At 34.3% G+C, this 22391-nt stretch overlaps 1 protein-coding gene, 1 long non-coding RNA gene and 2 other non-coding genes across 25 annotated transcripts; 3 read left to right on the forward strand and 1 right to left on the reverse strand.

The window, feature by feature from the left end:
* Positions 1-219: 219 nt before the first annotated feature.
* On the forward strand, positions 220-2334 carry LOC136209717 (uncharacterized). The gene is made up of 2 exons (XR_010677645.1): positions 220-686; positions 2008-2334. It is a non-coding gene; the product is annotated as an uncharacterized lncRNA (long non-coding RNA).
* LOC136210197 (small nucleolar RNA SNORD34) lies at positions 1081-1162 on the forward strand. Its single transcript, XR_010677907.1, has one exon. It is a non-coding gene; the product is annotated as a small nucleolar RNA SNORD34 (small nucleolar RNA).
* LOC136210198 (small nucleolar RNA SNORD34) lies at positions 1705-1786 on the forward strand. Its single transcript, XR_010677908.1, has one exon. It is a non-coding gene; the product is annotated as a small nucleolar RNA SNORD34 (small nucleolar RNA).
* A 1316-nt stretch (positions 2335-3650) lies between the features above and the next one.
* LOC136208761 (uncharacterized) lies at positions 3651-21195 on the reverse strand. Of its 22 annotated transcripts, none has more exons than XM_065999938.1 (12): positions 20972-21195; positions 20667-20859; positions 18593-20550; positions 16281-16376; positions 14776-15437; positions 12220-12289; positions 11957-12004; positions 11807-11872; positions 8950-11600; positions 7237-8844; positions 5665-6315; positions 3651-3786 (listed from the first exon to the last, which is right to left on the reverse strand). In XM_065999938.1, exons 3-6 carry the CDS (start codon positions 20537-20539, stop codon positions 12235-12237), a joined length of 2760 nt encoding a protein of 919 aa, XP_065856010.1. In that variant the 5' UTR covers positions 20540-20550; positions 20667-20859; positions 20972-21195; the 3' UTR covers positions 3651-3786; positions 5665-6315; positions 7237-8844; positions 8950-11600; positions 11807-11872; positions 11957-12004; positions 12220-12234. The 22 variants fall into 22 exon arrangements, with proteins under 22 accessions (XP_065856010.1, XP_065856011.1, XP_065855996.1 ...); XM_065999939.1 differs by having other exon boundaries at positions 8950-11064; positions 11149-11196; positions 11403-11468; positions 11553-12289; XM_065999924.1 differs by having other exon boundaries at positions 8950-11872.
* Positions 21196-22391: the final 1196 nt, after the last annotated feature.

A 22391-nucleotide genomic window follows, 5' to 3' on the forward strand; every position in this document is an offset into this window, starting at 1 on the left:
CCAAAAAGTCATTGTTTTCTTAAATGTGCGAAACCTCAATACTCGTTTTGACAAAAAGTAAACCACAGTCCTTTATCTGAAAATTAGTAAAACCACAAGGGTTTTATTTGAAATTTACCCAAAAAACAATTCAAGGAGACAGCAAACAAAACGATGCCGTTTAAAAAGGGCAAATTCGTCCTTTCAACATACTACCTAGGGCTTCCATCTCATATCGTACTGGCTTTCTCTTCCTCTTTCTGATTTAAAAAGCAGCCGTCTCCTTCAAAGAACTTCATTTTATCTCAAGAAGCAGACGCCTCCCTCAAATCGCTACATTTCCTCTCAGGTTATGCCTCTTCTTTCTTCACCGTTCAGTTGAGGCTTCTAAGCTTCCATTTTTGTCTTTCTTTTCATGAATATCGAATATCCACCGGTGTATTCCCTTTTAAATCCAAAGTTTCTGGATATCATTTGTTAATGGATTCACTCTTCCCGTTTCTTTAAGCATCGGTGTGATTCAGATCTTCCAACTTTTTTCCAAGCTACGTGTTCTATTTTTGATAAACCTATTTTTTTCTGTTTCTGCAGATTGAATAAAGCAGGTCGTCTGCCTACTTTCTTCAGTCTCAGAAATATTGGTTTTGATTTTCTTTTTCTAGACAAACTTGGAGCTAGCACACGATGAGACCCATTGCCAAGAAAATGTGAGGTTTATTTTTTCATGGCTTAATATCTTCCCAGTTGTTTAAGTTGTCCCAATACTACAACTAATCCCCTAACTTATGTTTGTTACAACTAATCCCTCAACTTAATTATTTGCAACAAATAAACCTCAAATATGTTGATAATTGTGATTTCTGAAGTTTTTTATCCTTTAGCATCGGTAGTTTAGTTAGATGTATAGTAGAATATTATTTTGGGTTTAGAGCTTATTTGTTCCAATTGAGCAATTTTAGAGCTTATTTGTTTCAATTGAGCAAGTTGAGATTAGTTGTCACAAGTCTAGGTTCGGGATAAGTTATAGTATTGGGATAATTTAGGGGATATTAAGCCTTTTGGTGATTAATTTATTATAGAACGATAACTTTATTTATAAGGAGGGGCCTAGGATGACTAAAATTTGCCTACATTGTCTGATTGTATTACACATGACAGAGACATTTATAGTTCTGAGGCCTCTTCTGAGTAATTCTCTAATTGAAGCTGGCCAAACACAGTAGAAAAGACTGCTGAGATTTGTTAATTTACCCTTTCAATATGGGGCATGTCATCATGGCAGATGAATCAGTGATAGTTCATATCAAATTGCACCTGATGAAAGAATGCTCTTTTGTGTTGGTTCTGTTTCCACAAAGTTTAAGGCTGTGGGGTGTTAAATTGGGGATTTGATCGTGTATTTAATAAATTCGGGATTTGACCTAGAACTTTGACTGTGTATTTAATAAATTGGTGATTTGATTGTGCATTGAGATTGAGTTTGTATTTAATTAATAAATATGGTTAATTAACTCATTGAGTTTGTATTTAATTACAAAATTGAACTATATTAACATCTGACATGCGATAAGTTTCTCAGAGTTTATTAAAAACGATTCAATTTTACGTCTGTAGTTCAAATCTAGTTTAATTTTGAGATTTTTTTTTAGGTATGTAGTGGTAAAATAAGCCCCCAACGAACCTGTATACGCCACCGTATAGAATAAGAACTTTATTTTTAGGGAGGGGGGCCTAGGATGACTAAAATTTGCCTACATTGTCTGATTGTATTACATATGACAGAGACATTTATAGTTCTGAGGCCTCTTCTGAGTAATTTTCTAATTGAAACTGGCTAAAAACAGCAGAAAAGACTGCTGAGATTTGTTAATTTACCTTTTTTTTTTCTATTGTGTCTGTTATGCTTTGATTTCTCTTTTCCGTTTTCTTTCCTCTTGTCACTCTAAGCTTAGAATTTATATTCATTGTATTTTTCTTTTATGAATTTCTTAATTATTCAATGTTAATTTAAGATTTCTTCTTTTGTAGTGGCCAAAGCAGCTTAATGTACCCTTGAACAGGGCTGTAAATGAGCCGAGCTGCTCATAAACGGCTCGATAAAAGCTCGATTTGACTCCGCTCGATTTGTAAATGAGCTGCTCGTGAGCATGATTTACTAGCTCGGTTTGTAAACAAGCTGAACTTTTACAGGCCAAAGCTCGGCTAGAAAGCTCGATTAATGAACAAATTTTAGGTTTGTCGAAAACTATAGTTTTGTATTAGTTTACAAATATCTAAACTTAATATTATTTAATTTGCTATTAGATGAGTTCCTTCAAAAACATAATGATGAGTAATAGACGAACTATTTTTAAACATCTTGTTTATTTATTCATGGACTTTATTTATGAGCTTGTTTATGTACACAATTAAAGAGCTATTTGCGAGGAAACTTCCAAGTTCAAAGAGAATTTGGGGTTCGAAACAAGCTCAAATCTTGGCTTTGAGCTCGTTTATTTTCTAATGAGCTGAGCTAAGTTTGAGCAAGCCAAAGTTGGCTCGGGCTCAAGCTCGTTAATTTTACAGCGAGCCGAGTTTAAGAGACTGAGAATTAGAAAAATTACAGATTACTATGTTTTGTAGGTTCTCCAATTCAAACGCAATTAGAGACAATTAAATAGTTCTTTGCTAATGTTCGACAAAGTTCACAATATACAATATCAGGTATAAAAAACGTTGATATTTTTTTGAGAGGAAAAAAAAAAGCTACAAAAATGTTTGTGCATATTATGATCCCAAGATGAAAAATGTTTGAAATAAGGCAGAATCAGTCCTACTGGTCCTTTTGGTTGAATTTTTTTTTTTTTTGGCTTTAAACTCATTTGGTATTCAAACAAAAACTAAAGCTTCCAAATCAATTAGGATTCTAACTATTAAAATTATCAATCAAAGTTTTTAAACTACTTAAAAAATTATCAATTGAGTTTTTATTTTATCTTAAAATCAGAAACTGTGATTATTTGATACAGATTGTCATAATTTATATGTTGGTATAAAATGAGTTTGAGGAAGAGAGTTTAAAACTATTCAACTTAATGATTTTTGACGAGGTCTCAATCGATAAATTTGATAGTTTAAAATTCTAATTAACTTTGAAGCCTTAATTTAGGGAGCTAAATGAGTATTATGCCATGTTTTTTTATCAGTAAAAAATGAATAATAGCAAACAGCTGAGGTATCCTTGCAAGACTCAAGTTACAGCAAACTGTACAGAAACAATAATGGTGTTAGAGCAGCCCTCAAAACACACTAATCCCAAATAAAACAATCAAAATTACTAAGAAATTTAATATTCCCTAACTTTAATTTCACAAAGAAGCAAATAGAATGGATAATAGCTTCTCCATCAAAGTTCGTCCCCAAATTTAATAAACTGTAACAAGGAAAGATTTTCCTTTAGCTCTCCTACATAACCAACTAATAATACACCTCCATTCCATATTTACGGTTGCTTCATGCAACGGTTAGCAATAGACCGCCAAATCTCTTTAGTGATAGGACACTGGAAAAAGAGATGCTCAATATTCTCATTGCCATTATTGCACAGCATACAGGTTGCCAGGGGAATAATACCCATTTTAACTACTCGTTCCTTGACTCAAAGCCTTATGTACAAAGCAAGCCAAAGGATAAAACTACAACGCGGTATAGCCTTTTGGTTGATATTTATCAGGTAAACAATGTACATAGATTTAGATTTAAATAGATTGAGGTCTTGAACAGCACAGCACTAGCAATCTTTGTTTCTAGAGTTTCTCAGCCTTCAACCTGAAAGAAACAAAGTCAGGATAATTAATATCAAGCATCTACTTTCAGCATTTTACATGTGAAAATAAAGGATTCAATCAATTGGAGTTAAAAATAAGGCTTCAAAACTTTAACTGCCCCTGACTTTTAAAAGTTTTAAATGACCATTTATTCTTGTTCAATTACATTCAACAGCCTCTTATTTCTCAATAGAATTATGTAACGTGCAAGACAAGCTCCGTCACATGTCAAAGTGCTTGCCACATATCAAAAACAAAATGTCAATAGACAAATAATTAAGAACTTTGACTTAATACATCCATAGCCCATTGTATTTGTTCAAAAAAATCAATTACCCCACTATACTTTTAAAATGTTCAATTTATCCCTGAATTTGTTTAAAACGACATATTAACCCGTAAAATCCACGTAGCAGAGTAAGGAGAGGTTTTGGAAAAATTGAAATCTGTACACTTTAAGCAAGCTTGGTTAATATATCACTTTAAGAAAGTTCAGGGGGCTAATGGGTACTTTTTAGAGAGTCAATTGGTCACTTTAAGAAGTTCAAGGATAAATAGAACTTTTTATAAGTAGAGGGGGGCACAATTGACTTTTTAGAAAAGCACAAGGAGCTAAAGATGTATTAAGCCAAGAACTTCTAAAAGTTAAAGGGAGCCGTTAACGGTAAAATTGGATAAAAATATGAGTTATTGAATGTAATTGAACAAGAATAGACTGTTATTGAATGAAATTGGAAAAAAAATAGCATCATATGAAACTTTTGAAATTTGAAAGTTCAAAAAGTGCAGTTGAAATTTTAGGCTAAATACATGAAGCCTAAAAATAAGCACAATAAATTTGATCTTTCATTTTCATAAATGCTATTAAGTCAACTGTTTTTTCATGCATTAACAGAATGAATCAATCACACCGGCAAGCTTAAAATAGAGTAAAACAAAACAAAACAGAACAGTGTTCACCTTAAAATTTTACAAATCAAGGTCTTATATTGATGAATTAGCTTTTGACAATATGATAAAAGTTCAAGAAAAAAAAAAAAAACTATTGAAGCACATCAATGAAGTTCTCCATTTTGTATCATTAATTTATATCTATGAAACACCGAAGCGTCTAGGAGGTTAACATATGAGTTTCTGACACGCTGGGAACACTCGGGGATACGCATCCGACACTCCAAAATAAGTGTCCCCTCTTTCTTTCTTTCTCTTTTTAATATGTAGACACATCTGGGACACGATTTCTGAGTTAACTAAGTAGAATATACGGGTTATCTTTTAATAATTTTACAAAAAAAAGAGGGGTTGCTATATAAAAAAATAAAATAAAACCCTAATAAAAAAAGGGATAATTCCAAAAATAACTTCTGCTTTCGCTGCAGATAGGTGCCTATAGTTTTTTTTGTTGCAAAAAGATGACTGAGATCTTCGCCATGACCTCAAAAGAGAAAAATGGTCAAATTGATAATGTCAACCTAAAAGTACTTGGTTTTGTAAACGGGCGAGAACCTCAGTCCTTGTTTTGCAAGGACAAAAAAAAAAAGCACAGGCACAATCAGCGAAAGCGCATGAGTTATTTTTTGAATTTTCCCTATAAAAAAATCAAAATCTAAAAAATATAAATATAGCAACCACTCTTTGGTAGCTTAAATAGTTTAAAGTATTAAATACTTCTTTTTTGATGAATTAATGACTTATTCTGAATGTTATTTAAGATTTATAGTGACTTATGAATGTTATTTATATATATAAGTTTGGCCTGTCCCCACCGTACACGTACCCGTGTCGGTGCTTCCTAGATCTATATGGATTCTGAAAAAGAAGCAAGTGAACTAATAACATATCATCAATGTATTAAAATGTAGAAGGAAAGAAATTTTACCTCTTTAAAGTTGCATTGAGATCTCCCATTACTGAATATAAGCTTTCATTTAGTTGTATTTTCTCAAGATTTGGTGTATTCAATGACCCATAAGAGAAAGAATCCATCTTATTGCATTGATTAAGCTTCAAAGATTCTAACAAAGGCAATTCAATTCCAGAAATCCCACCGTAAAAAATTCTCATGTTCACCATATGTTGAAGTTCCAAAACCTTCAGTTGAGGAAATACAATTTGCTTCTACTTCATCATCATCATCATCTCTTGCTACAATTTCTTCCATCTTCCCACAACGACTAATCTGTATCTTTCGTAGCTGAACCAAATGTTTGGCTACTCGTGGCGATAGAAGATATAAGTTGCGACATTCTGATAAAGTTAGAAGTTGCAGATTCTTAAAGGCTGGAATATCTGACGGAATCTGATACCATATATGTATTAAATTTTTCAGACCATACAACTCCAGCTCTTTCAGAGAATTAAGCACCCATGTAGTATCATGTTTTTCTGTGAAGGAGAATATAACTTTTAGCGCATCATAATATGCAATTCTGAGTTTTTCCAAATAAATTAACCTTGTAATCAGTTTGGATGAAAATGCACAATACATCTCCATTTGACTATGTGCATCCTTGTCCTTGATTAGTGAAACCTTCAAAATAGAAAGAAAATACAATGTTAACAACATAATAAATTTCAGGCTTAATACATTATCCCTTGTACTAAACGCTTGATTGGTTCCTGAAATTTTAAAGTATTCTGATAGCCCCTCAATTTGCTTAAAATGTAGTCAATTAATCCATCTGTTGCAAAGAAGTCCTTAAAAAATTCAAACGAATTGACATGTAGAAAAAGAAGAAAGGTCATGAAATTCAATAATTCACAAAGTTAGGGCTTTCACGATGAAAAAAATTAATAATTAACCTCCTTTCTTTTTTCCTATGTGTCAGTCCAAGTCTGACATGTCAATTCGTTTGGCTTTTCCAAGACGCGTGTAGCACACTTTCGGCATGCAGTTTACTTCTTTGCAACCGAGGATTAATCGACTACATTTTAAGTAAGTTGCGGGGCTATCAGGACACTTTAAATGTTCAGAAGGTCAAACTTTTTGGAAGCATTCAGAAGGCGGATGATGTATTTGGCCCAAAACTTCAACTGTCCCTGAACTATCAAAAGTTTCAAATGACGCCCTATTCTTGTCCAATTGCATTCAATAACCCCTATTCTTCTCCAATTACAGTCAATAACCCCTTATTCTTCTCCAATTGCATTCAATAACCCCAAAACTTCAACTGCCCCTTGAACTTTCAAAGTTCCTAATTATTTATCTATTTGGCATTTGGCGAGGTTGTCTCCCATTTTCTGTATCCAACAAATTCTATTGAGAATTATGGGATTATTGAATGCAATTAGACAAGAATATGAAGTCATTTGAAACTTCTGCAATTAAGAGAGGAAGTTAAATTTTTGGGTTGGGACAACAGATGTATTAGGCCTACCTTTTTTATTATCACAAAATGGTATCTACTAAATGATATATAACAAAATATATTATATGATCCAGTGTTTTTACCTCATTGGTGGTGTCATCATTGACTCTATCCTTTTGTGTCAAAAAACACACCAGCTTTGGAAGTGAATGCAAATGTAGTTCTTCAATAAAGTAAACCTCATTAGTGTCATCTTCCACTTCGTTTCTGTACAAAATTCCTTCCATTTCATTACAATCAAGTATCTCTATGCTTTGAAGTCGATTCAGTCTTCTAGCAATTGACAATGGAAATACATATTTCAATTTATGGCAGAACCTTATGTTTACTTGTCTCAAGTTTATAAACCAATCAAATTGTGACCTTGTCCTTGGAATTCCATGCCATATTTCTTTCAAATTATATAACATGGATAAATGGAGACTCCTTAACCCCCAAAGTGAACCATTCTTTTAATCCGTACATCACATTATTGACATTGTTCAAATTTCTAACTCTTGTCAAAGTTAAGTCTTCAGTTCTACTTATCAAATCACAAATCCCACTCTCTTCAATATCAGATGCATCACCTCTAAGTTGCAACTCATTTACTGAACCTTTTCCAAGCAGTTGATACTTCAGATTACTCGGCACATGAATTTTGAATTGCCGGATGTTTTTGAAGACTAGTGACTTCTTAGGCAAAATCAAAGCATTCGGTACATTAATTTGTAACACCTTTAGTGAAAGAGAGCCTATCTCGCTAAGGCTTGCGTTGATTCGCTCTTCAGCATCCTTTTCCACTAGTTCACATTCATCATAATCATCATCTTCTTCTTCTTTTGCTCTGCATCCCCATCTTGTGAAGCTTAATGGCAGATACAACTCCTCTAGTTTCAACATTTTTGACAATACACCTGGTGGAATATATGCAAGGTCCATTTTTCTTAAGTCTAACAATCTCAGATCACCTAGTCGTTCCATCTCAATAGGAATATCTGTTAAACATGAGGTAGAAATTGAAAGAAATTCCAAATTTGTCAAACCCCCAATTGCAGACATATCTTCTGACTTAAGTAATTTGAGACGCAAAGTTCGAAGATTCCTTAGCACAACAAGTGATTGTGGTAGTGAAGGGACGTTCAAAGATAGAACACAAAGCTCTTTCGTTCCTTCGAAAAAATCAATTGGAAGGCTTTGTGAATCTTCACCATATTGAAGTTGTAGCAAAGCAAGCTTTGGACACTCCAAATTAACAGGGTACTTATTGATTTTTTTAAGTACAAGCAATAGACCATAGCAATCTTTATACCTACTTGTCTTTGGCCACTGTTCTATTATAGTGTCGCTGTGAAATACCAACTTATATCTTGAGGAAATTGACTTGGCTAAATCATGTGCCCCTACCAGCATTTTTACAAACTGATTATCGTACTCATCTTTCTCACGACGAAGCCTAATTTTGTCGCCAATTATTTTTCGGGGGTCTTTCGGATCTTTAATGATTGGAATGGATTCATGCACTCGATATCTCGCTTCAAACATGTCATGAACATCTTCAAACGACTTTAGGCCCATCACTTATATAACCAAATCTTCAATTGGTATTCTGGAATCTTCAGGAAACATGCTACAAATCAAAATACATAATTCTGCTTCTAGTGGTAAGCCACCACGCTTATATGTAAGCTGCCTCGCCATTTGATTCAAATCTGAATAGTTAATATAAATGTCATCAACTATTCTCCATAAACTAACCAAATATACTTAATACTTAGCTTCCAATCAACTAATCAAATTATAATTTAAGATTTTACCTATAAATTTGACTTTCTGATTTCACTTCTGCTTCTAATACAAATGTCAGTAGACTTCAGCTTGCTCAGAACTCTGCTTGAGGGGGCTAAATGTAAAACAATAGGGTAGAGAATGGAAAGAAGAAAGTATAAATATGGGAGATGTCCATCCAGACTAAATGTAATTCTCTCTCGACATATACCTAAACAAATCAATGTAAAAATAGTTTACTGCCAATTGAATAAACAAATCATGGTTTGAGATTTTATCTAGAAATTTTTCATGGGCTTGTTTCTTTTCAGCTTATGATTCAAGAGTTAAGCTTCCTCAGAAACACAGTTCAATAACTAAATGAAAAGGAAAAGAAGTAGGTATTTGGAGAGTGGAGGAGATTACAGCAATGATTTCCATGGAAAATGAAAGAACTGTATATCAATGGCAGATGAAATGTGGAGTTAAGTGATAAAATAAGATAATATATATGCAATAATAGTCAAGAGGAAAAGAAGGAATATGTCTACTAACAATCCCCAACCCATATAAAACAATTTAAAAAAGAAGTTCTGAAGATGAACTTCTGTATGAAAATTTTTTTTTTTAGGGCGGCCCGGTCGCATTACGCGTCCCCGCTGAGCGAGGGTCCGGGGAGGGGTCCCACCACAAGGGTGTATTGGGGGCAAGCCTTCCCTTGCCAATTTAATTGGCAAGAGGCCGCTCCTAAGACTCGAACCCGTGACCTCTGGTCACACGGCAACAACGTTTTACCGTTGCGCCAAGGCTCGCCCTCTAAAGTTTAGGCCTTTTATATTATTATGGAATCTCTATATGTATAAAACCAACTTATATTAATAGTTTGGATAAAAAGTACGATTTATACTTGAAACTTGTAGCTGGAGGTGTAGTATTTAAGGTAGGTGTAACAAGAGGTATACTATTTGTCTGTAGGATCACATAATGTTCAAAGGCGGACGACATCAAAAGCTATGGACACTACGGGATCCGAGATAAGCCCTAATGCATGCCCCCTTCCGGGATGGAATGCCCAAGGATGCATTGACCGGACATGTACAGCTTGGTATCGATTGGCTGGCCAATAACTTGGGGAAGTCTAGGTGCCACACGGGAATTTGACATACTTCAGGTCTAGCCCATGGTTTTCTAACCCTCATTTAACCATCGCCTCCATTTAAATAACCTCCCTTCAATTATCTTCCCCTAACCCCAAAACAAGCAGACCAAGCAATACACAGAATTGAAATTAAGACCTGTAGATGGAAGATTGGCAGATGATTGGAACTTGGGTCAGATGATACCGTCGGAAATCAGAGGAATGTGGAAATCTGGATAAAGCAATTAATTAAGTGAATCGATTCCACGATGAAATCAAATTTGTTTCAAACAAGATCCAGAGGCTTACCTTACGAGAGAGAAAGAGTTGAGAGACTGCTATAACACAAAGCTACAACAGAAGAAAAGAGAGGAAGGTATAGAAGATGTATGGAAATTAGTCAAGACACTGAACTGAACGTACTACATGCCGACCATTATCAACCAGATTCTTGCAAAGCATATTATATTATTGGCTAGATAGTAGGGGGCTGTTTGGGTACCTGGAAAACCAAATATCTTAACTTATTTTTTGAGCAGTAATGGAGACAATCTTACAGTGAATATCAGAAATCAAGACGGTCCCATGCTGGCAATGATTTTTTGAGTAGGAATGGAGACAATCTACCAGCAAATATCAGAAATCAATTAAGTGAATCGATTCGACGATGAAATCAAATTTGTTTCAAACAAGATCCAGAGGCTTACCTTACGAGAGAGAAAGAGTTGAGAGACTGCTATAACACAAACACAAAGCTACAACAGAAGAAAAGAGAGGAAGGTATAGAAGATGTATGGAAATTAGTCAAGACACTGAACTGAACGTACTACATGCCGACCATTATCAACCAGATTCTTGCAAAGCATATTATATTATTGGCTAGATAGTAGGGGGCTGTTTGGGTACCTGGAAAACCAAATATCTTAACTTATTTTTTGAGCAGTAATGGAGACAATCTTACAGTGAATATCAGAAATCAAGACGGTCCCATGCTGGCAATGATTTTTTGAGTAGGAATGGAGACAATCTACCAGCAAATATCAGAAATCAATTAAGTGAATCGATTCGACGATGAAATCAAATTTGTTTCAAACAAGATCCAGAGGCTTACCTTACGAGAGAGAAAGAGTTGAGAGACTGCTATAACACAAACACAAAGCTACAACAGAAGAAAAGAGAGGAAGGTATAGAAGATGTATGGAAATTAGTCAAGACACTGAACTGAACGTACTACATGCCGACCATTATCAACCAGATTCTTGCAAAGCATATTATATTATTGGCTAGATAGTAGGGGGCTGTTTGGGTACCTGGAAAACCAAATATCTTAACTTATTTTTTGAGCAGTAATGGAGACAATCTTACAGTGAATATCAGAAATCAAGACGGTCCCATGCTGGCAATGATTTTTTGAGTAGGAATGGAGACAATCTACCAGCAAATATCAGAAATCAATTAAGTGAATCGATTCGACGATGAAATCAAATTTGTTTCAAACAAGATCCAGAGGCTTACCTTACGAGAGAGAAAGAGTTGAGAGACTGCTATAACACAAACACAAAGCTACAACAGAAGAAAAGAGAGGAAGGTATAGAAGATGTATGGAAATTAGTCAAGACACTGAACTGAACGTACTACATGCCGACCATTATCAACCAGATTCTTGCAAAGCATATTATATTATTGGCTAGATAGTAGGGGGCTGTTTGGGTACCTGGAAAACCAAATATCTTAACTTATTTTTTGAGCAGTAATGGAGACAATCTTACAGTGAATATCAGAAATCAAGACGGTCCCATGCTGGCAATGATTTTTTGAGTAGGAATGGAGACAATCTACCAGCAAATATCAGAAATCAATTAAGTGAATCGATTCGACGATGAAATCAAATTTGTTTCAAACAAGATCCAGAGGCTTACCTTACGAGAGAGAAAGAGTTGAGAGACTGCTATAACACAAACACAAAGCTACAACAGAAGAAAAGAGAGGAAGGTATAGAAGATGTATGGAAATTAGTCAAGACACTGAACTGAACGTACAGTGCGTACTACATGCCGACCATTATCAACCAGATTCTTGCAAAGCATATTATATTATTGGCTAGATAGTAGGGGGCCGTTTGGGTACCTGGAAAACGAAATATCTTAACTTATTGTTTGAGCAGTAATGGAGACAATCTTACAGTGAATATCAGAAATCAAGACGGTCCCATGCTGGCTGGCAATGATTTTTTGAGTAGGAATGGAGACAATCTATTAGCAAATATCAGAAATCAGAAATCAAAATCAGAACCGTCACATGGTTTCTGTTTGCTGTTTAGATGGTTTCTAAAGAAAGTAATCATTATTTTGTTTTTTTCCAATCATCCGGTCAGATGATGATTTTGTTTTTTTTCACCATCTGATTAATTTTCTACCTCATCATCCAATTGTAAAAAGAAAAAGCAATGGCTATTTTATCAAAAACTATTATTGTTAATTTATGAGGCAAAATATTATATATATATATATATTGTACGCACGACTTGAATCGTTTAACCATTCAATTTCAAAGATTAATTTAAAAAAAAAAATACTAATGTGGTTTTGTGGTTACATCCTTATGGTTAAAAATTTACAAACTGGTACCTTAAAGTTTATTCCGTTAATAAATACAGGTTAAATTAACTAACAGTGTTAAAAGTCAAAAGAAAAAGAGTTAATTTTGTCCTTGTATTTATTTATTTTATAAATTAACCCATTTATTATCCAATTATTACAAACAAACTCCAAAATAATAAATAAAAATTAATTACATCATCTCGCTTTAATTTTTTTTTTGTTCTCTTCCCTCTCATCGTTTTTGAGCTAGATCAATCATCTCGGATGATTTGGGGAAATCAAAACCCTAATCTCATCCCTCAAATTTCCGATTCATATCCGTTAATCCCTGAAAGCCCCTTTCTGATGCGAGAAAATCACCAAAACCGCTTCTTTTCGCTGGAGAATCACCTGACTCCATCGTATCAGATGAATCATCGTGATGCTGGTTTATTCCTAAACCCGAGTTTCGACAGCGAGCTTATCAGTTTATCGTCGAATTATTATTCACTGAATAGAATGAGAACTATGTCTGCTGGTCTCGGTTTGCTCCGGGCGGCAAATTCGAATATGCTAAACATTGACGCTAACGCTCTCTATCAGAATAGGGCTAATCTTAATCCTAATCCTCGCCGGAGCTGGCGGGCTCCTGATCATGATTATCAGAGTGGTTATTCGTCTTCTGTTCGGCCGATAAATTTGCATCTGGATTGATGGAATCAAGAGGGAGCTCGAGCTCGAGTATTCAATTGGATTTGGAGCAGCTGAAAGGGCAGATTGCTGCTCTAGCCAGAACTCAAGAAGGGAGTCGTTGGTTGCAGAAGAAGATTGATTAGCATAGATCTGATCAAACTGAGATGATTTTTGCAGAATTAAAAGATCATGTTTGTGATCTTGTTGTTGATCAATTTGTTGATGTTGTTGAGAAGGGCGGATTACTCAACTTTTGTTCTCTTTGATTACAGGGAAGGGTGAAGAGAGAGAAGCAAGAAAAAAAAAATTAAAGAGAGATGGAGAAGATTGTGTAATTGATTCTTATTTTTTCCAACCCGCGCGGCACTTAGTGGCTTGCTATCAAAGTCGGCTAAGTAAGCCTTTTATGAGTTGTGGAAGCTAAGTTCGAAAGCACTTGGAAAGATAAAGAGGATTGGGAGAAATAGCAACTGTATTGAACAAGCAAATAAGCTTTACAACCTAATGCAACAAATTTACAAAGTGTTGCAAATGTGATAATTAGATAATAAATGGGGTTAATTTATAAAATAAATAAATATAAGAACAAAATTAATTCTTTTTTTTTACTTTTAACACGTTTAGTCAATTTGGCATGTGTTTACTAACGGAATGAACCTCAAGGTACCAATTTGTGAATTTTTAAACTACAATGGTTCCGATCGAAAACAGGGTATAACCACAATGTTTATTTTTGTACTTTTCCCAAAAAAAATCACACTTTTTGACTTTTTTTTATTCTTCCTCTTTTTCCTTTTTTTCTATTTTTTGGAATTCCAGAAAATTCTAGAATTCCAGAATTTCTAATGGAATTCGTTGGAATTCTAGAAAATGAATGAAAAATAGAAAAGAAGATGAAAGTGTTTGAAGAAAAAGTTAAATTTTCAAAATCAACTTTTTTTTTCAAAAATACCCTTGCCACATCACTCTTTTAATGGTATCAAGTTATTTGTCTTGATTTTGCTAATGGCGCAAAACACATGATTTGTTTTGACGCAAAAAAACCACTGGTACAGATCTGTGAAAACGTGAAACAAATGATATAGCAAATGATAAAATTATCAAGTTGGATCGCTGCAGTTGGGTCTATATATATTAGTCTCCATAAGCCCAACATAAGGCGCAAGACCTTGAGACTTGCTCGAGGCGTGCCTTTAACAACTATGGTGAAACACTCAAGTATTTGAAATTAAAATGAAAGATTAAGGAATAATGGTGTCAATCATACATACAGTAAAGCCTCTATATAGGAATAATCTCCCAATTGTTATACAAATAATCTGGTCCCAAGTGTATTCCTATATAGAGGTTTTACTGTATATCCTTTACCTAGTCTTGATTAAGAAACACACATACACACACTTTCAATCTAAAAATAAACTATACACCAGATAGTAACAAAAAGTACAAGGAAAAAGAGATTTTACCGCTCCATAGTTGCATTAAGATCTCCCATCAATGAATATAAGCCTCCATTTGTTTCTACTCCCTTAAGCATCGGTGTATTCAACGGCCCAGGACAGAAAGATTTCATCTTATTGCATTGGTTAAGCTTCAAAAATTCTAATAATGGCAACTCAATTGTAGAAAACCCACTGTAGAAAATCTCAAGGTTCGGCATGTATTGAAGTTCCAAAGTCTTTAGTTGAGGGAATACAATTTCTTCCCTATATGCTCCTATTTCCCATTCATACTCTCCTAAAACAATGTTTTCCAACTTTTCACAACGGCTAATCTCGATTTTTTGTAGTTGAACTAAAAGTTCGGCTACTCTAGGTGAAAGAAGATATGAGTTGTGACATTCTGATAAAATTAGAATTCGCAAGTTCTGAAAAGCCATGATTTCTAGCGGAACACGAAACCATATATGCAATAAATTTCGTAGACCATGCAACTCCAGCTCTTTCAAGGAATTAAGCACAGCAGAATTAGCATAATTTTCGTCAAACGAAAATATAACCCTCAGTTCATCACAAAATGCTATTTTGAGTTTTACCAAACTTTCCAACCTTTTCTTCATCAATTTGGATGAAAATGCAGAATACATCTCAGTGTCGCTAATTATGTCCTTGTTCTTGATACATGACACCTTCCAACCAAAAAAATTAGCGCATAAGATGCCAAATAACAAACAAACAAAAAAAACATTTCGTAAAATGATTAACCATAAATCTTACTCCAAAATTACTATATATACGCTAAGTCATAAGCAAGAATATGGGCGGAGCCAGTCCAGGGCCGAGAGGGCCGGAGCCCCCCGGCCACCCTTGACCCTTGAGTATTCGTGGTTTCGTCCCTTGTAGTCCCCTAAAATTAGTTTATATAAAGTCTATGTAGTATTATTTCAATATTTTAAAGTAAATAAGATGATTTAAGATGCATGCTCCAAGAGGTTCAATTCCCACCAACCTAATTTTATTTTAGAAAGTTTTTATTTATTTGCACTTTATTTTTCAATAATTCTAGAACTATGTTATTATTAATTAATTTAAATGGACTCCTTATTTTCATAACACTTTTGAACTCATTTTTATTATGTCCTTTCCACCAAAAAAAATAATTTCTTATTTTTGACACTCAAATAGCTTAATTTCTAAATTAAATTTTATTTTATGAAAAATTTTAAAAATTCAAAACTAAAAATAAAAATAAAAAAAATGTAAAACTGTTATAATTTTTTTTAAAGGAACTGTTTTAATTTTTTAGGAACTAGCATTAAACTTATTGAAAATTAAATATGTCTACTCTTAATCTTAATGTTTTAGCCAACATACAAAAACGACCATGTTTTAACGGATTGGACTTTTAAAAATTATCCCAACCGCACTGCTAAAATTAGCCTCCGAGTATAAATTCCTGGCTTCGCTATTGAACAACAAGTTCTATAATCACGCTACATTAGAAATTATAAAAAATTGAAGTGGATATGTACCTGTTTGTTGGAAATGAGTTCATCATCATTTGTTGGAAAAAATAGGAAATCGCCGTCAGATGCAATAATAGGTTCCTCGGTGTAATTTGACACAATCTGTCGAAGAAGATACTATTTCAGTAATATTTTGGCATTTCAGTAAGATAATGCACAATTCATTTATTTTTTTAAAAAGAACAAAAAAATAACTCAAAATGGCAATTGATGTTAACAGAAAGATTTAGCAAATATGATTGAAGAGTAATTCCAATTCTCTGTAAAATGCATAAGGAAGCCAAGACTAAAGCTAGTTCATCATCATTTGTTGGAAAAAATAGGAAATTGCAAATGCACTAATCGGTTCCTCGGTGCAATTTGACACAATCTGTCGATGAGATACTATTTCAGTAAAAAAGTTGCTCAATGTTTGATTTTTTTTTTCCTTTGAAGAAATAAAGTTCTTTGTATGGAGGAAAAGTATCTTAATCCCTTTGTATAAGAACAAAGGCGATGTCCAAGATTGTGCCAACTATCGGGGAATCAAATTAATGAGTCACACTATGAAACTTTGGGAGCGAGTGATCGAACAAAGGCTAAGGAGGACGGTGAAGATCTCAGAAAACCAGTTTGGCTTTATGCCGGGAAGATCAACTATGGAAGCCATCCATCTAATGAGACAATTAATGGAGCACTATCGAAATAAGAAGAAAGACTTGCATATGGTTTTCATTGACTTGGAGAAAGCATTTGGAGAAAGCATATGATAAGGTACCAAGGGAAGTACTTTGGTGGGCCTTGATAAGGAAAGGCATTTCGCGAAAATATATTGACATCATAAAGGACATGTATGAGGGAGCATGCACGAGTGTACGTACTAGTGTTGGGAAGACTGAAGAGTTTCCTATTACGATTGGAGTGCATCAAGGTTCCGCACTAAGCCCATTTCTTTTTGTCATCGTTATGGATGAACTAACAAGTTCACTTCAAGATGGTATACCATGGTGCATGCTGTTTGCAGATGATATTGTGTTGGTTGATGAGACGAAAGAAGGAGTGGAGAGGAAGTTGGAACTATGGAGACAAACTCTAGAATCTAGAGGCTTTAAGTTGAGCCGAAGTAAGACAGAATATTTGGAGTGTAAGTTTAGCGGCCATAGGAGTAGGGAGGCAGGGACAATCACCCTAGATGGGAGAGTTGTTCAAGCCTCGGATTGCTTCCGATATTTAGGATCTATTATCCAAACGGATGGAGAAGTAGATGGAGATGTTACTCATAGGATTAAAGCTGATTGGTCGAAGTGGAAGAGTGCTACGGGTTTCCTTTGTGACCTCGGCATACCTAATAGATTGAAGGGAAAATTCTACCGGACGGCAATTAGACCAGCATTGTTATATGGTACGGAGTGTTGGGCAGTGAAACACTACCACATCCATAAGATGTCGGTGGCGGAGATGCGTATGTTGAGATGGATGTGTGGTCATACGAGAAAGGATCGGGTTAATAATGAAATAATTAGGACAAAAGTAGGGGTTACATCTATTGAGAATAAAATGAGAGAAAACCGACTAAGGTGGTTTGGCCATGTGAGACGTAGAGCGCTTGATGCGCCGGTTAGGAGAACCGAAGAGTGGCAAAGGGATGTAGTGGTGAGGGGTAGGGGAAGACCTAAGCAAACTTGGAGGAGGGTGATCGAGAGTGATATGAGTTTACTGGGAATTGAGGAAAATATGGTAGTGGATAGGACGGAGTGGAGGGAGCGAATTTGTGTCGCTAACACGACTTGATTTCACGGTTTTATATGATGGTTCATGTTAGCCGACCCCGAATCATTTCGGGACTAAGGCTTTGTTGTGGTTGTTGAAGAAATAAAGTTCTTTCTGAGCTTTACTCTTTACATTCAAGCATTACTTACAATTGATTTTAAACATAAAAACAGTGTCTTGCTTGCTATATTAACTTCAAAACAAATTAAATAGGATAAATTCTACAAGTTACTCAACTTTTTAGCATAATTTAAATTCTGTTATTATGGCAAAAACAAGCAAAAAAAGTTAATTTTCACCTATCGTGGAAGATACTAAACAAATTTGAGACCAACAATCATCAAAAAATAAATTAATTGTTTTTGGTAAAATATAAAATTCAATTGCTTATATATATACACGCATACTACTTACACACATCATGCATGTAAGTTATTAAGACATTAAATTTATACATGTTTTTAATATTAAATGTAGACATATTGCAAGTGATCGTATAGATATTAGAATTAGGGTCATAAAAAAGAAAATAGATCAACCAATCCAGGTGAGTTATGCTATGATTTTACCTCATCATCGGTGGCTGCATCTTCATCAATGACCTCACCATTTGCATAATCCTTCTGTACTAGGAACCCAACTAACTTTGGAAGTGAATGCAAATGTAATTCTTCGACGAAGTATACCCCAGACGTGTTATCATCCTTGTTTTTGCAAAAAATTCCCTCCATTTCATTACAATCAAGTATCTCTATGCTCTGAAGTTGTCTTAATCCTCTAGCCATTGACAACGGAAACGCATATTTCAATTTATGACAAAACCTTATGTTTATTCGTCTTAGGTTCTCAAACCATCGAAAATGTGGCCTCGCTCCATGCCATATTTCTTTCAGATTTGATAACATTGATAGATGGAGACTATTCAACTCACAAAATAAACTCAAACCAATCAAATTTGGTTTTCTTGTATCAACTAAGCATTTTAGTTCATCACATTCAGTAATAAACATCCTTTTCAACTGTGGAAAGCCATCGTCTCCTAGTTGGTACATGACATTCTTCAAGTTTCTTACTCTTGTCAAAGTCAAACTTTTAGTTAAACTAATCAAATCCAATACACCAATCTCTCTGATATCATATGCATCACCTGTGAGTTGCAACTCATTCATCAAACTATTGCCAAATTCTTGATGTTGAAGATTATTCGACACAAGAATTTTAAATCGCCGGATGTTTCTGAAGAATGGTGACCTTCTAAGCAACATTAAAACATTTGGAATACAGATTTGTAATGCAGATAGCGGAAGATGTTCTAGCTCAGGAAGGCGCACATAGAATCTCTCTTCATCATCATAATCATCCATTTTCCTTTCTGATTCATCGGAACCATCGTATTCTTTGTTCCTGTATCCCCAACTTCTAAAGCTTAATGGCAGATACAACTCTTCTAGCTTCAACATTCTTGAGAACACTCCTGGTGGAATATATGCAAGATTCATTTTTCCTAAGTTAAGAAACCTCAGATTTATGAGCTCACTCATCTCCATCGGAATATCAATTAAACTAACTGTAGAAATAGTAAGAAATTCCAAATTTATCAAATATCTAATCCAAGAAATATCTTCCAATTTACGTACTTCAAGACACAATGTTTGAAGATTCCTTAGCCAATAAAGTGACTGTGTCAATGATGGGACATTCAAAATTAGAATACGAAGCTCTTCCATTTCTGCAAAAAAGTTAACTGGAAGGCTCTGTGAATCTTTCCCATACGTAAGTCGTAATATACCAAGCTTCGGAAACCAATAAACAGGATGCTCGCTTATATTTTCAAGCGAAAGTGAAAGCGAAAGTACGTAGCAATTTTCATACCTATATACTTCATCTTTACCCCATGTTCTCATTCCCCTGTTACCTTGAAGTATTGAAGAATACCTTTCGCTAATCATAAGTGCTGCATTGTATACACTATCCGGCAGTTTGACATATTGACTGTCGTATTCCTTATCACAAAGCTTGATCACATCATCCATCTGAAAGAGGTCATTCAAGGTCTCATTCATGGTCTCAATGAGGCCATACACTCTATCCCTTGCTCCAATCATGCCATGGACATCTCCAAACATGTTTAGGCATATTCCATACATAACCAAATCATCAATTGGTATACATAAATTTTCATAAAAGGAGCAAATAATCCAAATACATAACTCAGGTTTTGTTGGCCTCCATCTATTGGATTCAATTCTTGCAATAAATCTATCATCTTCAGTTATTACTGGAGCTTCAACTCTTATAGGATAATAAGCTTCAACTGACATAGGACTATCAACTTCAACCTGTAAAGGTCTAGACCTAGACTTATTTGGAGGTATACAATTTGAGCTACAAGCAAAATCGTTTGATTTTGACTTCAGCTTAAGCCAAAAACTTTTTGACTTGTTTCTCAATGCATTGAGAGAACTTACTATGGCAATAGATAAGCTACCACGTTCGTTGGAAATCTGACTTGCCATTTGATGCAAATCTGGATGGTTAATAGCAAAGACACCATTTATACTCCAAAAACTTACCAAATATATAATAATAATAATAATAATAACAATGAACTTCAAATCGATCAATCAATGGTTTGAGATTTACCTAGAATTTTCACTCCTTGTTTTCAGTTTTGGCTTCCAATCGATCCCGCGACTAAATGAAGAACAGTAACATAAAGAATGAATTATACTGAAATTGTATGCTACTCTTGAACAATCGAAGTATAAGTCTCAGGGCTCTCTGCGTCAGAGCTACCGCCGGTATTAGAGGCTGTTCAAGTTCCATCCATTAGGTTCTTCAAAATGTTCAGGAAAAAAAAACGATAAGGAAGAATTTTGTACAGTGCAACATTTGAATTGATATGAAAAGTAAAACAAAATCAATGAGATTAATATTTAGGGATTTACCTAGAAATTGTCCTGGCTTTCTTCCTTTTGAGCTTCTCCTTCTAGTATGTACGCTAGAATCGGGAAATGGAGCAAAATCGGGCATAGAATAATGAAAAGAAGAAAGATTATGAGATTCAGGGAGTGGAGAATTACTTCGTAGCTATGGAAGGAGGAACAATGGCGGACTTATAAGCTGGAGCTCAGTGACTAATAAAATAGTCGCCCCTATTTTACTTGCGGCGGACAGTTTTTGCCCTTTTCATTTTTCATTCAAAAAAAAGTGAAATTCTTTCGACCCTAAAAATAAAATGAAGAAAAATCATACCTCCAAAACAAAGAAAAATACTTAAATTTCGTATTTACTAATAATCTGAAATTTAAGGAATTTAACTTGAAACGAATTTATTTTCCATTGAATTTGCACTAAACGGGTAGCTCATACGGTCCGGTCCATGAACCGGTAGTATGACTCGTTTCTACCTAGGAAAAACGGGTAGCCTACCCGTTTTCCTTTAGGGAAAACGGTTTTTTTTAATTATAATAAATATTAAAAATTGATTGGACGCTTCAATATGTATTTTTTATTTCCGATTTATCTATACGTTTTTTCTATCCAATCAATACATAATTTATCAATAATTAAATTTACGTTCTAAAAGATAAATAAATATAAATTAACAAATAAAAATTAATTGCACGCGTTAAAACGTATTTTTTATTTCCAATCAATAATTTATCTATACGTTTTTTCTATCCAATCAATACATAATTTATCCATAATTAATATTTATTATAATTAACAAAAAAAAATAAACCCATTTTTCCTAAAGGAAAACGGGTAGGCTACCCGTTTTTACCTAGGTAGAAACGGGTAGGCTACTCATTTCTACCTAGGAAAAATAGGTAGTTCATACTACCGGTCCATGGACCGGACCATATGGGCTACCCGTTTAGTGCAAATTCAACGAAAAAAAATTCGTTTCAAGTTAAATTCGTTAAATTCCAGATTATTGGTAAATACGAAATTTAGATGTTCAAGTATTTTTCCTTGTTTTGGAGGCATGATTTTTCTTTGTTTTATTTTTCGGGGTTGAGAGAATGTCACTTTTTTGAATGAAAAATGAAAAGGACAAAAATGCCAAACAGGAGGCGACGGTAAGTAAAATAGAGGCGATGTATAGCAAAACCCAAATATTGGGATTAAGTTCAACTTTAACTTTATTCCCTCCCTTAATCTTTCTCAAGTATTGATTCCCTCCTTCCTTTAACAAAGATTATTTGAAAATATTTATTATCATATTATAAAATCAATAAAAGAAATTAATCTTTTTTTCCTAATTTCATCTTTAATAAAAAAAAATATACTAAGCAATTAAAAATAAAATAATTATTTCTACCAAAAAAAAAAATAATAAAATAATTATTATGGACCTTTCAT

Source organism: Euphorbia lathyris, chromosome 10 (genome assembly GCF_963576675.1).
Source record: "Euphorbia lathyris chromosome 10, ddEupLath1.1, whole genome shotgun sequence".
NCBI lineage: Eukaryota > Viridiplantae > Streptophyta > Magnoliopsida > Malpighiales > Euphorbiaceae > Euphorbia > Euphorbia lathyris.